The 15,158-nt window shown below is 40.2% G+C and overlaps 1 protein-coding gene across 2 annotated transcripts in view; it reads left to right on the forward strand.

Moving 5' to 3' along the window:
• Positions 1–15,158, forward strand: part of ADAMTS17 (ADAM metallopeptidase with thrombospondin type 1 motif 17) — a 195,700-nt gene that overhangs the window by 90,148 nt on the left and 90,394 nt on the right. For both annotated transcript variants that reach the window (XM_064456130.1, XM_064456129.1), the window contains exons 9-10: positions 5,272–5,412; positions 6,732–6,882. In XM_064456130.1, the coding sequence (XP_064312200.1) occupies positions 5,272–5,412; positions 6,732–6,882 (292 nt within the window). The remainder of the gene's footprint in view (positions 1–5,271; positions 5,413–6,731; positions 6,883–15,158) is intronic.

Genomic DNA, 15,158 nt, shown 5'->3' on the forward strand with positions numbered 1-15,158 from the left:
CTGAAATGCCAGAGTGGATAAATTAGCTCCCCTTCTCCCTTCCCTCTCACATTGCGTGAGGATGTTGTCCGGTCTGCCCTCCCTTTGCGTTTATATTTCTCCAGTGGGGTTTAGAAAGAAATCTTGTGCTTAATCTTGGCTCTGCAGTTAATGCAATCAATCCTGTGTCGTGCAGAGGTTTAGTAAGCAGCTGGGGTGACAGCCAGGTCACCTTGGGTAGCCTTGCTAGTCCTGAGTGTCACTCGTTTCTAAAGCGAACCAGTGTTTGACTCACCCTCAATTATTTGCAGACCAATGGAATGGTTTGGCTTTCCCAGGGAGGCTATGGAGAAGCTCTTATTAACATCCAGCTGAAGTGCTTATTTGAAACAGAGGGATTGTAGAAGCTCGTGGTGCTTCCACTTCTGGGTGTGTTTTTTTCAGGCTTCACTTCTTCATAATTCTTTCTTTCACTTGCTACCTTCTTTCTGCCTTTTCCTGAAGAAAAACTCTTACTGCTGATGATATTTTCTATCAAACTCACCTCTTGCCCCTACTTCATAATGTCTCCCCACCAAAGGGGGAGTTCGTTATAATAATCCTGGGGATTTTTGAAGTGGTCTGTTACCAGCCACAAAGTTGCAGCTGTCGAAAAAATTTAAAGCGTCTCCTAAATTGGTTTCCCCCAGCCCTTAGCGTTATAACTCAGATTTGGGGGTTTTCAGAGGAAACCTATTGAGAGTCATAGTGGTTCTGATGAAGATTTGTATACATGACCTTAAGAACTTGGAGGTGCAACGCACAGTGCATTGAAGGCAGGAGGAGGCTTTCACACAGGCTTTGGTGCACTTTGGCTCAGGCTTTTAAATAACAGGAAACTTTGGAAAACACACCAAGGGTAAACAGAGCAGTTTAGTTACATTAACTGTCTAGCGGAGAAGCTCCACTAATGACCGAAACAAACAAAGCAAGTGCATTTATTTAACATTGCTGTGGGAGAACAAATGACTGTTAATTGCATTTAGCTAAAAAGGGTTACACAAGAAATTGGCCGGCTCAGGCCCAGAGTGTAATTCTGGCATCCTGACCCAGTTCTGATTGCTGTGTAGACTTTGTTGGAGAATGGTGTCCTGGAAAGGAGCATAGGCTTCAGAGAGGCCAGGGCTTTGAGACACTGCATGTTATTTTTTATTCATAGCAATGCTACTTTAAAGTGTGGTTCTGCAAAAATCACTGTCAATGAGATCTGTTGTTGCTGCCTTCCTGTGACTCCTGATAAAACTTGCCTTGCTGTGATTATGTTAATGGTCAGAACTCAAACTGGTCAGTCAGCTTGTTTCTGGATTCACATATGATAAGGAACAATAAATATGCTGCAGGACTCCTTCGGTGATGCCTTAGTGTCTTTGACTGATAACCAATGCATTATTTATTTTAGAAAAGAAGCTGGGGTGTGAAACCAGAGTCCCGTTGTGCTTACTCTGAATAAACATAGAATGAAAGGGGTTTAAGGGCTGACAGTCTAAGCTGTTCTTGTTTGCCTTTGTGGAAGCTCATTGTCTCCAGGAGGAGAATGATGAGCCGAAGGCTGAAATTCACCCTGTGCTTAGAATGGAGCTAGTGGCTGTGGTAGTAACAGCACAAAGGGTAATCGAGTCCTGCTCCTCTGTAATGGCTCTGCTGGCTATGCTGTGTAAAGGACAACATGCAACGTGTGTTTGCTGCTCCTGGTAAAATGAACAGTTATGACTCGGAGAACACAGGGGGCGTTGGTTTTGCAGGGTGATGTGGTGCCATTTTGCCATTCCTACTTCTAATCTGAGAGCCGTTATTATCAGCTCTTGTTTTCAAGTTCTGTTCACGTTAAGAATAGAACCCCTTCCTATGGCAGAATATTCCAAGAGACTGATTATCTGCTTCTAATACCACGTGAACTTCTGAATAGCAGGTAAGATTAGATGATCACAAAGAAAATGCAAAGTACTCAATCAGCGCTTGCCGTGCTGTTTAGTGCAAACAAATAATGCTCTGTCTGGTTTATTTCTGTTAAAAGGAGGGGGACTATTCATTAGTGAAAGGAATCAGCATGGCATTACATTTACTATGTGTTTAGGAAAAACTGATCCCTTTGATGTAGCTGGAGACCCTTGAACTTCAGAAAAGAATGTGTTAGCATTCTAGGGTATGCCTTAGTCCTGCAGGTCATTTAATCCTTTCCTCAAGTGAGTCATTGTAAGGTAAAGGAGATGCTGGGAAAAGTTCTGTACTGCCAATTAAAACAGGCTCCAAAGGTGTTGCTGGTTTCATTCTCTCAGAAACTCATCACAGAGAGGCCAGTAGAGGTTGCCTGTGTACCTCGAGGCCAGATCCCAAGCTAATACAAACTGGCATGGACCTTTTGACTTAGCAGAGCTCCTTTTCTTTATTCCAATAGCTCAGGCACAATTCCTTTATGCTCACAGGTTTTTAAAGAATTTCTGTTAAAAAATCAGGAATTATTTGGAAAGGTGTCAATATCCACACATGTAAAAGTTGAATTAATTTCAGAAGAAGCCTGTAAATAACTTTTAAGATGTGAGTTCTGACTCAGTCTTTATAGAGAATGCATTCTACCTGTTTCAAACACCCCTGCAAAATCAAAGCTGAGTAATGAATGTTGTTATCCTCAGCATTTCTTCTAGGCAGCCATGTTTCATGGGGTCAGGTTTAAAATAAAGTTAAAGTCAGGGATGTACTAATTAGTAACTTTTGTTGTTTGCCAACAACAACAAAAAAATCTTACTTTCAAAAAATTTGACAAAGAATAACTGAAGTAAATCAGAAAGCTTAATTAAGGAACTCTAGACCAAACACTAGTCTTTTGTGGAAGAGACAAGATCAGGGAGCCTAAACCACTTTGGGAAGTCAAGGAGGTGGTTTGTTTTCACCTTTTTCAAGTGGAACAGCGGAGGTGCCGACCAGGAGGCCGTCCGGGAAGCTGCCAGAATGGAAGTGCTGCCAAGTCCCATCCCACAGAAGCCCTGACAGAGTAGAAACCTGAAGTACCCAACTTTGAGTCTCGGCACTGTGGCAGTCACAAGGCAGGCAAGCTGACAGAAACCTTGGAAACCTGCCTCATTTCCATTAGAAAAATTAACGTGATTGCTACCTTCTAAACTGGCATTTTTGGGCAGGCAAACTTTCCTCTGGAAGATTTCCAGCAAGCTTGCATACCTTGCTTCGTGGTACTTAGCTCTTCCTTTCCTGACTTTTAGGAATATGAACTTTAGATGGGCTTATTTGCATTGGAGGAATACAGCTGGAACTTTCTTCCTAGCATGTGAAGAGTTTTCTCTGCGTGTAGAAACAACATGGGTAAAATACTTGGAGTGAAATCCAGGCTCCATTGAAGTCAATGGCAAAACTCCCATTCACTTCAGTGGAGCAGGAATTTCACTCTTTACTGTTTTGAAGTTAGAGTTACTAATAGACTGTTAAATTATTCCTGCGTGCATCAAACAAAATGTGCTTGATGTTAATGTTTCTGCTGTGTTCAAAACCCACAAAGGTTTAAAAACAAGAAATAACTATGAACTTCTGAGTCTAAAAGTTATGTTAAATGTAGTTTTGCTAGAAATAATAATGTCCCTGGAGATAAACCTAAAATAATAGACTCCACCATACAATCTTCACTTTAAGCTAAAAATAGCATAGATGGTGGTTTAATCTAAGCCATAATTATCAAACTGCTGAAGACAGTTTTGGTTCATTGCAACTAGAAATGTATGTCGTGTTTAGGCTTTGAACAGTTGACTCCCAAAACTGGAGAGAAGCAAAGCCAAGAGCATAGTCAGAAAGCAAACAGGAGCCTCTGAATTGTAGAGAAATAGCATGGGTTAAAAAGTCCAACACCATATTTAGAGGGACTGCTCCTGGCTTGCTCAGCCCGGCCGGCCGGAGGCCTAGCGAGTACCTATTAGTCTGTGTTTTGAGCCCCAAATTGGTGACTCTTATTTCGCTAGAAAGTGACACTTGGCCACAGGAGGCACCTTTTGTTTGACAGCCATTTTCCATTTCATGTTGGAATTGAAAGGAGAATGTTAATCTTTCAAAATGTTTTTATTATGTATGTTTTTTAAAAATTATTTTAATGATAATTTCAAAGTAGGGTGGAAAACCCTTAACTCCCTTATGCTGCCAGGCAACATGGCACGATGGGCTGAGTGTAGGACTGCCAGGCAGGACTTCTGACATTTCACTGATGCAGCAGGTGAACGTGGTCACATCGTTAATCCCTTCTTTGCCACCATGAGGGCTGTTCACAAAGGCTTATGTCCAGCAGAGGAGTCTCAGCTTCCCGTAGTGGCAAGAGAGATTTTCTCTGAACAGTGATTTGCTGTAGCAGCCCAGTGGTCGAGACTCCACTAATGAGAGAAGGATCCTAAGTGGGAAGTTGCATGGAGGGTAAAGTAATACTTTTCTATTTCTGAACACTCTTTGAAATCCTCACTGAGCATATTTGAGTTCCTCCATGTATGTTTATACTACACAATCTGCTGTTTGTCTTGCCGAGACTGGCATGGGGCAGTCCTGGTGCTTGTTGGGACAGATCTTGCAGAAATGGGGGCTTGATTCTGCCTCAGGCTCCTACCTGAGCATTGCTGTTATGGAGCCCTAGACTAATTTATGTTGGAAGGGCTGCTGGAGGTCATCTGATCCAACCCACCACCAAAAGGAGGATCAGCTTCAAGGTTAGATGAGAAAGAAATTGTACAATACCACAAATTTAGAGAAATGTTTTTCCTAGCAGTGGAGTTATTCCAAATTCACACTGACACAACAACAAAATTGGCCCATCTCTAGTATTAAGTTGTTGAACATTCTCTCAGTATGATTATAGGGACCATATCCACCAGATTCGAGAAATCAATCCAAAATTTTCAATAAGTGCTGCCTTTGACAGTCTAGCAGATATCCTTTAGCTGTGTTATATCACTTCTCCAGGTTCACCTCTCAGGAACCCTCAAATAGTTACATTTCCTGGTAGGAAAGTCCATAGGAAGCACATTTAAAAGTTTCAAACAGACAAATACAAAAACCTTTGTGAAATTAAGGCAATGGATAAATTCAAGCACCTATATTTATTCATTAAACAGGTGCCCAGAGCAGTAGGCGAATAATTCTGTGTTATTTGTGCAGCCTGGTTTTGACTTGTTAATTGCTAAGAGTGTCGTTGTGAAGTCCAGTGGGAAATGATAAACCCACATCATAACTTGATAGTTTTTTTTGTCTTGTTTTGTTTTAATCAAACAGCATGGGAATGAGCCATGATGATGACCATCAACCCTGCGCAGGGAGGTCTCATATTATGTCTGGAGAATGGGTGAAGGGCAGGAACCCAAGTGACCTTTCCTGGTCTTCATGCAGCCGCGATGACCTTGAAAACTTCCTAAAGTAAGGATTGTGCTGATTGTCAGAAATCCTATCAGACAAGAATCCAGTGTATTATTTGAAAGTGAAAGTCTAAATAATTTTCCTTTTAAAAAAAGTGTGTGCTTGTGTCATTAGGGTGTGCAAGTTTGAGTCTGTCTCTATACAGTAGCCCCTTTGAAACTGTGGTTTGCAGAGAGGCAGAAGAATTATGTGCCCTTGTCAAGGTACTGATAACTTCTTAAAAACAACCCCAGATCACCTTCATTTTACAAAAAATGCCCTTCATGTTTGCGGTGACAGAAATGTCTGTATAGGTGGCCTGAAAACATCATCTCAATTGAAGGATGCTGCCAGCTTTGTGCTGTGGCTTTTACTGTCATTATCATTATTAAATAGCTTTTATTTTATGGCAAATTTATTTTGCCTGGAGGTAATTCTGATGTGTTTTCTCACCCCTCAGTGAGTGTTGGTCTTAAACAGTTCACTATAAATTTCTTTCCCACTGCATCCATATTTCAGTTCATCATGTTCAACACTTTAGAAAGGATTTCTGTCCTGCTGCTTGTTAACTCTCATGTACTATCGCAAGTACCGGAATTCTCTGAACTCTGTAATTGTGGTCTTGGACCTACAGTGCAGCTCCCTGACAAACAGTGTCTGGCACAGTGGTCAGTGCTTTTGTTGCTAGAAATGGGTTCAGCATGGAAAATTCCACACTCTGGGGATTAGAGGTGGGAGAGAAAGGAAAATAATGAAAGAAAATGGGAAATCTACTGTTACATTAAAGGTATGAAGCTGAAAAAGAAGTGAACTCACTGATCACTGGTCCCTGATAGAGGGGAGATGACAGTGCTATTCCAATTTGTAAAAGATTGTTGTGAAGGCAAAGGGAAAAGTCTTTCCTTTATGTCTGTGATGGAGAAGAAGTCAAGGGCTTAAAATTCAGTCAAGCGGATTCAGGTGAGACATGGTAGAAGACTTTCTAGCTGTTACTGTAAGGTTTATGAAGCTTTGGACTAGATAGCCTGAGGGCAGAATTGAGTCTCCATCAGATTTTTAGGAATAGTATAGACAAATGTTTAACTCAGAATAATGTGAATATAGTCAATTCTGCCTCGAAGCCTGGAGCCAGGGGTGAGTGCCCAAGGTCCTTCCTATCCATAGTTTTCAATGATTTAGAAGGTTTCCAGATATATACTGGGAAAAATCACCACTGTTTCCCATGAGGTCATCAGGTTCCCTGCTAAAGAGAGGACCGCCTCTCCTCTACAGCAGCGATCTAGCACTCGGGTTCAAAGGTGCTTTCCCTTAAAGGCATGTTTAATTCTGACACTCCACAGGTCCAAGGTCAGCACCTGTTTGCTGGTAACAGACCCCCGAAGCCAGTACGCGGTGCGGCTCCCTCACAAGCTGCCTGGAATGCACTACAGTGCCGATGAACAGTGCCAGATACTGTTTGGGACCAATGCTACATTCTGTAAGAATATGGAGGTAAGAGTTCATGGGGTGTACCTGGAAACAAGGTGAGAAGTGGAAATAAAGCTGTCACACATTGGGGAAGAAAAGGAGTCTGTACTTCCCTTGGAACTACTTAACGGGATTTTCAGCATGTTCAGCACTGCTGATACAAAATCAGTTATCAAACTCCCATTGACCTTCATGTCAATAGCACATACTTCTGCAGCCTTCCTTCTTTCCCCAGAGTGGTCTAGTTAATCTCCTAGAGCAGACCCAGAAAAACTTTTGTTTGTACTCATTCTTAATTTAGGGACAGTTCCCTTTTGACACTGTTTTGCTGAAGTACTCAGTAGAGACTGTTTTGCTGGATGTTCAGCTGAGATGAAAGTCTCACAAGAGTGCTTGCCTACTTCCGCAGAGTGAGCTACTTCTACAGAGCCAGCCTAGATGACTGTCTGGATCTTTCAGTAGACCTCACCTTCAGACTGTTACGACGTCCTTAGGAGCTGACTCTAACTCTATGCCAAGGAAATATTAATGGCTGCTTGTTTGATTAGGCCATTTATTGGTTTGTGTGGAATGAGGCCCCTTCCTGTGTATTTTCTAAGCAACGTGATGTTTAGTCAGGATTTGGGTGCAACATGGCTTACATCACGTGGTTGGTTGGCAAAATGGAAATGCTTATTTTTGGTGTCTCTAGAAGTAGGTCATATTTGAGATGAGGCTGGCTGACTTGTTCTCTGGAATTTAGATGGCAAAACTTTTCCTGAGGTCTTGCATGTAATTAGATGTCTTCATTCTGACCAGAGCTTGTCTGCATCCCACTTTAGATAGAGACTGGAGAAATGCTTACTTTCAGTGTGGCCTCGGAGATATCCAGAAGAAGTCATGAAGCACTGTGTCCTGTCACCAGCACCAGCTGGCAGCGTTCTGTCTATATAGACAGGCATGAAGCAGCCAGGTTTCTTGCTGTCATTAACTAGCCATTCGTGTTTTTCAGTTGTCCCTCATTCCTGTTCTGAACAGTCTCAGGATCTTAAATCAATGTTCACAAAGAAAATAATAATCAGTGATAACTGAGGTTTCTAAGTGCCAAATTACTAAAACTGTTGAACACATGCAAGTCCTGGGAACATGCTCTTAGTTTCACATTTGCTGTTTTATTTATTTTGGATTTGGAAACTATCTAATATAAAACAATAAGAAAAGAATCTGGGTAGGTTGTATTTTCCAGCCTCATCAAGAAAATGCAGACCACCAGGACTACTGTACTGGAAGCAAAATATTAGAACATAGGTCTGTAAAGGAAACCCCAGATCTACCCAGGATGATTCAAGTTCTTCCACTTGTGTGGGTGTCACCCAGCTTGACTGCTATTGGAATAGATATTTGCTATTTCCCTTATTGTGATAAAAAACATTATGTTTCTGGATAACCCAGTGCCTAATGAGAATGTCAGCCTACTGGTAGGTGGTCAGCATTTCTCATGCAGAAATTGCATGTCCAGCCTGGAATTGCTTCAGGGATGAGTTGCTTGCCAGAATGACAAGCCAACAGGCACTGATCTTCTCTGTAAGATGTGGACGGCAGGTGTTTGTGTCTCCCAAGATTTTTCACCGGTCTTATTATTTGACATCTTTACTGTGCTCTTTTTCTCCATCACTCTTTTAGCGTCTCCCAAAGAAAAGCATATTTTGTAAGGACTTTAGTATTTTCTACTGAAAAGCCTTGTAGAACTTCACCAGATTAAAACCAGTTTGGAATCACTTATTTAGAAGTATTCTTCTGTTACAAATATGTCTTAAGCATTAGCATTCACACTGTGAAGCTTTGGATCAATTATGTCACGTGCTATTAATTTAAGTAAATATTTGCATCCTGTTGCGGTACTCTGAACTGGTGTTTGAAGGCAATGGAAGGAAATTCTTTAGAGGAAATGATCAGCTTTAATTTTTAAACCTTCAAAGTCTGTGTTCTTTTCACCTTTGTGTTTCTCATGCCTCATCTGCACAATGCTTGTATCGTAAGTCTCAAAGCTGTCTACAAAAATGTGAACCAAAAAAAAAAAATTGGCACTAGTCGTTGGCATTAGCTGTAGAAATTACTGGCAAATAGAGCTGTCTCCTCTTTTAGCCAATGGTAATGTGGTATTTTTAATTCAATAAAGTATTTTAAAAAATCCAAATGTAAAAGTAATAAACATTTGACAGTAAATATTTGTTACAAAAAGGAAATAAGCTTCAGGAAATGAGTCCCCTCAATCTTTTTATGATTGCATGTGTCTACTGTCTATTTTCTTATTTAATAGAACAGTTACATTCTAACATTTCATTGGAGATAGTTGAGCTACATAATTACATCAGGCAAACTAGAGGACCTGTATTCAAAAATGCCATACAATCTGGTTGTAGAGCAAACTTCAGAGATTAGATTAATCCAAAATTTTGACATTTTTGAGAAACTGCAGAAACTTTCTGTGCAGTAAGCGCTTTCCCTTAAAGGCATCAAGGCCCACATTTTTAAAGGAACGTAATCTCCTTTGCCTTCACGACGAGTCAGGTGCCTAAATGCTTGGCAGTGGCTGGACCTTAGGCACTGGTCCAACTATATAGTTAATCCATGAATATTAAACCTTATCAGGGTATTTCAGATTGCATCGCCAAAATTCTTCTTCCACGTTTGTTTTTAATGATAACTCAGATGCCCTAGTACAAAATAGTGGCCCTCAGAATTATGTTTGCCAAACCAGCTACCCTGCAGCTATTCTGTTCCAAATTCGCAGAACGAAAATGAAAATATATGAGGTAGGCTCAGCTTTACATAAACTATACCTCTTGACTTTCCTTTTTCATTTCCTTGGACACTGCATCTACCTTTTAATATACTAAAATATTTTAAAATGAACTAATTAACAGCATGAGTATATGATAATTAGCTTAATCGTAGCCTATTGTTGTAATCTATGACCTCCAAGATGTATAATTTAGGACCTGGTTCTGTAACATCAGTGTTAGGTAAGATTTACTAGTGCATGTCACCTGTTTAAGGAGCTTTAGAATCAGGTTTTTAGGCTAGACGCTTGTTAGGCAGGGAACATTCGATTTCTATTTATTTGAAAAGCACCACTTCTATTATAATTGTGTATGAATAATAAATGGCAAGATCACCTGCCAGCATGCTCTGCATATAATTTTGTTGGTTTGAGATACAGCCAGGTGGCTGGTTTTGGGTTAACTTTAACCTGAGTATTGGGTGAGTCCTTGCTCATCATAAGGGAAGTAAGTGTTTCCATGGCTCCGTGGAAGAATTTGTTTTGATCTGAGGAACTGAATAAGAAAATAGAAGTTGGGCAGTTCTCAAGTGGGATGATTTCACATATGATAATGAATATCTCAAGACCCTTCAGTAATTCCCCCTTCACTTCTGAGTTACATAGTTTTCTCCGGTAATATGCAAAGGGATCAAAAAGCACTTTCACGTGGTGCTTTCTGTTAATCTTTCCTATTGCAAATGTTAGGCATTGTCTGATCAGTGAGAACGCGTACCTAGCAGGACATACTAATGTGCTTCTACCGTACCAGACGTGCTGCCTGTTTCCAGGTGGGAGGCTGTGCAGTCATGCTCCTTGCAGTGCTAGAAGAGCTTTTAGCTTAGCCCACCTAAGAGTTTGCACAGTGACCTTTATTTTGAGGAAGATAAGTTGCTTTTAGCAGAAGTTAAATAGAAGACCATGTCATTCTCAAGCTCTGAGCAAAATCGTGATACGTGTTGGGGAAAAAAGTAAACAGCAATGCACCTTTGACACTGCGTGGTGCATCGAACACAGGGATCTTTTGGGATTCTGGTTGCTAAACGTTGACGCGAGTGCAGGGCTGACAGGCCAGGTCCTGCAAATTACCGGAAATTCAACCTGTCTGACCCCCGTTCTTCAGATCCACCCTGCGCTATGAATCGAGTATTGTGAATTCATTTGACCCCTACGCAAGAGGAAGCAAAAAGCTTCAACTCCACTCAAGCGATGAAGGCTTCTGCAGAGAGCAGACTTTAACTCTTCGCTGCCCCCTTTGCTGAGCAGTGCCATCAGTGAGAGGAGTAGCACAGATGGTTTATGCTGAATCACTCACAGAGCAGAGATGGTGTTTCTCCACCAGAAATGCGTAAAAACGCATTGTTCGTAACCTCACATGAAAATATGCTGTGTTTAATCAGAACGCTGGGTTTATTTTTCAGACTGGCATGCCTGCAAACAGAGGCTTTTGCACTGAAATTATATTTATGGAAAAAATGTGATTTCTATCTCTTGTATCCAGTGTTTGGCTTTTTGGTTTATATGCCTGTTGGCTTATTTATTATTAACACATTTTTGCGGGTTTTTACATAACCATTATCTTTCAGTATTGTTTTGAGTCAAAACTGTTCTTAGACTAAAATGGCATGTGGAAAGAGATTAGCATTGCTACAAAGAGAGTTTTTTCTGAAAAAGGGAAACTCAGATGTAACTGGGAATGTGAGTTTTGACATAACACTGTTTTTAGGAAAATTAAAACAGCTAGAATTGGCTCTACTGTTTTTTCTTAAGTTCAAGTTGGTTTTTAACCAACACAGGTATCTCCCGGTATCTACAAAGCTACAAAGCAGCAGCACAGAACACGAGGGCAAAGTTGATTGTAAGCCAGAGGAGACTGATTAGATTTCTGGGCTAAAATGGAAAAGGAGAAGTAGAAAACAAAGTAAATGAAGAGCAACCATTGTAATAATGAGGTGGATTTTACTTATCTCTTCAGTTTTCATATTTGATGGTATGGTGGTGAATATAATTAAGCAATTGTGGGTCTCTCTGTGGTCTTGATCTTGCAGAGAGACTGCTGGAGTGGACTCTTGGACTCCATGCATGGGAATCAATGGGCCTCTGTTTTTTCTTTGCAGGGTCATTTGCAAGAGCCAGACGATGATAGTGAGCCCTATTATTTAGTAATGTATAGAATATTTACAAGAACATGGTAATTAGATTGAGAGCTGATTTATCCTGAAAATAATAGGTTGCTTTGTCATTTTCTGTACAACCAGGAACTTTGTCTGCATAACTTTCCATGACACACTCTGGCTTCTGCGTAAATATAATAATAATAATAAATCTCAAAGAGGATGGGTTTGGTTTTCTTGAGGCTTCCAGAAGAGAAGCCTGGCAATTCTAAAACAAAATGAGAAGATTTTCTTTTTTATAAGTAAAGGTAACAATTTACTTAATTGCCATACTATATTTTATAGTTTTCCTAACACAGGTTGTTAAAATTCAGACTATTTTCACATTGCCTGTTTCATATGAAACTGAAGTGTCCTATTTCACTGCTTCTGTATGTTGCAAAAGGACCTTTTTCTCTTTATTTTCGGTGGAAATACTTTTTGTTTAAGAGAGAGAAAGAAAGAGGGAGAAGCAGAGTTCCTGCCTGGGCAGCACAGCCCAGTTTACAGTTATTGGAATGCTTCAGAAATTTTTGTACGTGTTTCAGTTTGGAAGATGGTCAAAACACATTCTGGTGCAGTGGTTTAAAGCAAAATAAAAAGAGAGAGGGGAACCAAAATAAAATTATAAAAATACAATGTGGAAATTTAAGAATATAAAAATAATAAACTCTTAAAAATAATACAGAGTGCCTATTAAGAATCAAGCACTTGAGCTTGGCAATCTTACATTTCTTATTAAGACACAAGGGGAGGGAGAAAGAATTAGCGTAGCCTTGTGATGTGGCATCTACAGCTGAAGTTTGAACTTAACGAAATTAGCCAAAATACGATTGAGTATCAGCCTGAAAATAGTGTATAACAAGCTTGAAGGGCATTCAGACCTCTCCCATTGGCCTTCTGGGAACTTCCCATCTGCAAAACACTTCAAGAGAAAACTCCCATAATCTTCACAACCACATCTGAACAGTGTGTGTACACATCTATATTTATTTTACTGTCCCTTTCTTCTCTTTTCCCATGGCCAAGAAACATGATCCATGATTTCATTCTTTTAATTTCCCTTTTTTTTTTTTTTTTTTTAAATGGACAACGCTGCCTGTTGTTTAAAAAATCATACTTTTTGTATCCTACAATCAGGGCTTGAGGCCTGAGGAGTTCACTGGGAGTTATTGAGTGAACATTACTCAGTGAAGAAAATAAGAGATAGATGTTGCAAAGTACAAGGTCAGAATTTTAGGCTCTCAGTTGCAAACACAATATTAGATGGGAGTGGTCAGGTTGATTACAAAACTTACCTGAAGCTCTTGCCCTACCTTCAGCAGCAGCAGATACCTTCTCCTGAGCTAGATTACAGCCTAATACTGTGAACTCATAAGCCTTTTCTTGGTGGGTATGTCTAATATGAACCTCAGAGCAGCACTTAACATATGGCTTGTACAATATGACGCTAACAGAGCTGCTGTGGTTGTGACATAGTTGATTAGCTACAGCTTTTTTAAGCATACTGAGGTAGAAATTGGTAATAAGTCAAAGTATAAAATTTGTAACATTTAATTCAAAGGAGTGACTCTGTTCCAGTGCCTTGTACCTCGTCTCTACTTCCATGTTTGACCACGTGAAGATACTTCCATGATTTCTTCAGCTGATGTAACATGTACATGTAACGTATTCTTTCATTTAAGATGCTGAAAACGGGGCTCAGCAAAGCTGAAGAGCACGTACAGCGAGAAAGAATTGTGTGTTGGTGGGAAAGTAGATAAAGCTTATCTTTTTCTACTTCAATTTCTATGTTTCTCTGAATCGTAGACCCACAGGAGCTACTTTCATGAATGCCCTAAAGGCACTGAAAAGATTAGCGTTTAGCATAGGCTGCCTTGCCATAGAATTAGTTTGTGGTCACATGAATGCTATCTTTCCAATCTCTTTCTTTTGACTATTACTTTAATTCCAGGTACATGAAAAAATGAAGTAGAAATGGTGCTTTGCAAAGAAATACTTAAGACAGTGAAGAAGGCGTTTAGTTTGCCTTGAGAGCACCAGAAATAGCTAAAACTAGAGACAGTGTTCTTCAGTTTCATTTTTTGCTTCCCAATGTACAGTTAAAAAAAAAATGTTTCTACTCACTTGTGCCTTCTCTGGCAGTATGGGAGCCTTCCGCTGCTTGTCTGGCAGAATCCATTCTCAAAATACTGCTTTCTTCTATCTCCCCCAGACTGGAACAATTTCCAGATACTGCATTGCACATTTACAGTATAAAAGTAATTAATTCCAGTTTAAATTCCTCACAAGAAAGGGTGAAGATTTTGCAGTAGGCCAAACCCCTCTGAAAAGAAGGCTTTTTAAGGTTTCTCTGTCTCTTACCATCTACCCCTCAGAGCCATCCATAGAGCAGTTTTACTATGAGACATGATGGCACGTGGCAAAAGATCCCTGCTGCATCCGCTCTAGAGAGGTCAGGGCTCATCGTCCCGTCTCTAAGTGTGTTTTGGGCAGCTCTTGAATAGTCTGGCTTTGCTTTTGCTAACATTGTCAAAACATGAGGAGCTCTGGATTTTTCAAATCCTTCGGCTTTCATCTGCTGTTAGAAAGGCTATTTGACTGAAGATTATAACCAGTTAATTTCATTCAGACCTTAGACATGCAAATCTGTCTGTGGTGAGCAGTGTGTCATGGTAGGTTACTGTTTTGGAAGCTGACAGATATTTCATCTTTCTCCCTGAAAGACGAAGGGGAAACATTTTTATGTTTTAATTGTAGATCAGAAAAGCTCTTGGTATCACTCCATCTATATGTAAGGGTACATTTCATATGGGATCCATGTGTTGGCACTTGGAGTAATGCATGTCGAGCCATCTAGCTCAGAGAACCAAACCCAGCGTGACATCCTTCATGTTTGCTGGGTTCAGTTTGTTTTGTTTTCTCTGATACAGAACATTAACAAATCTCGGAAATGACTATGTTGAATTTTTTGTACTGTTCTACAAGAAAAAGAGTAGCACCGGAAAGTAGTTAACTCTCAAGGACCATTTCCTTAAGAGTTCTTTAGCTGTCAAGGGCCATTTCCTCAAGAATTAAAACAATCTTGTTGATTTTACACACTCGTGTCTGATGTTAGTGACTTTCCACTCACAGAAGTTTTGATGAAGAGGCCCTTCATTGAGTTAATGGAGCTACATTGACGAAAAAAAACTAATCCAAAGGGGAATCAACTCCAAATTTGTTTTTTGGCTCCAAGCGAGCAGGTTATCAGTCCTGCTCGTCTAAAAAGTGTAATGTCCACGTGTGTTTTCTATGTTCTGGAGAAACAAGGTGATCACCACAGAGTGAAAACAAGGAAATGTTTT

This window comes from Phalacrocorax carbo, chromosome 7 (genome assembly GCF_963921805.1).
Source record: "Phalacrocorax carbo chromosome 7, bPhaCar2.1, whole genome shotgun sequence".
NCBI classification, from domain to species: domain Eukaryota; kingdom Metazoa; phylum Chordata; class Aves; order Suliformes; family Phalacrocoracidae; genus Phalacrocorax; species Phalacrocorax carbo.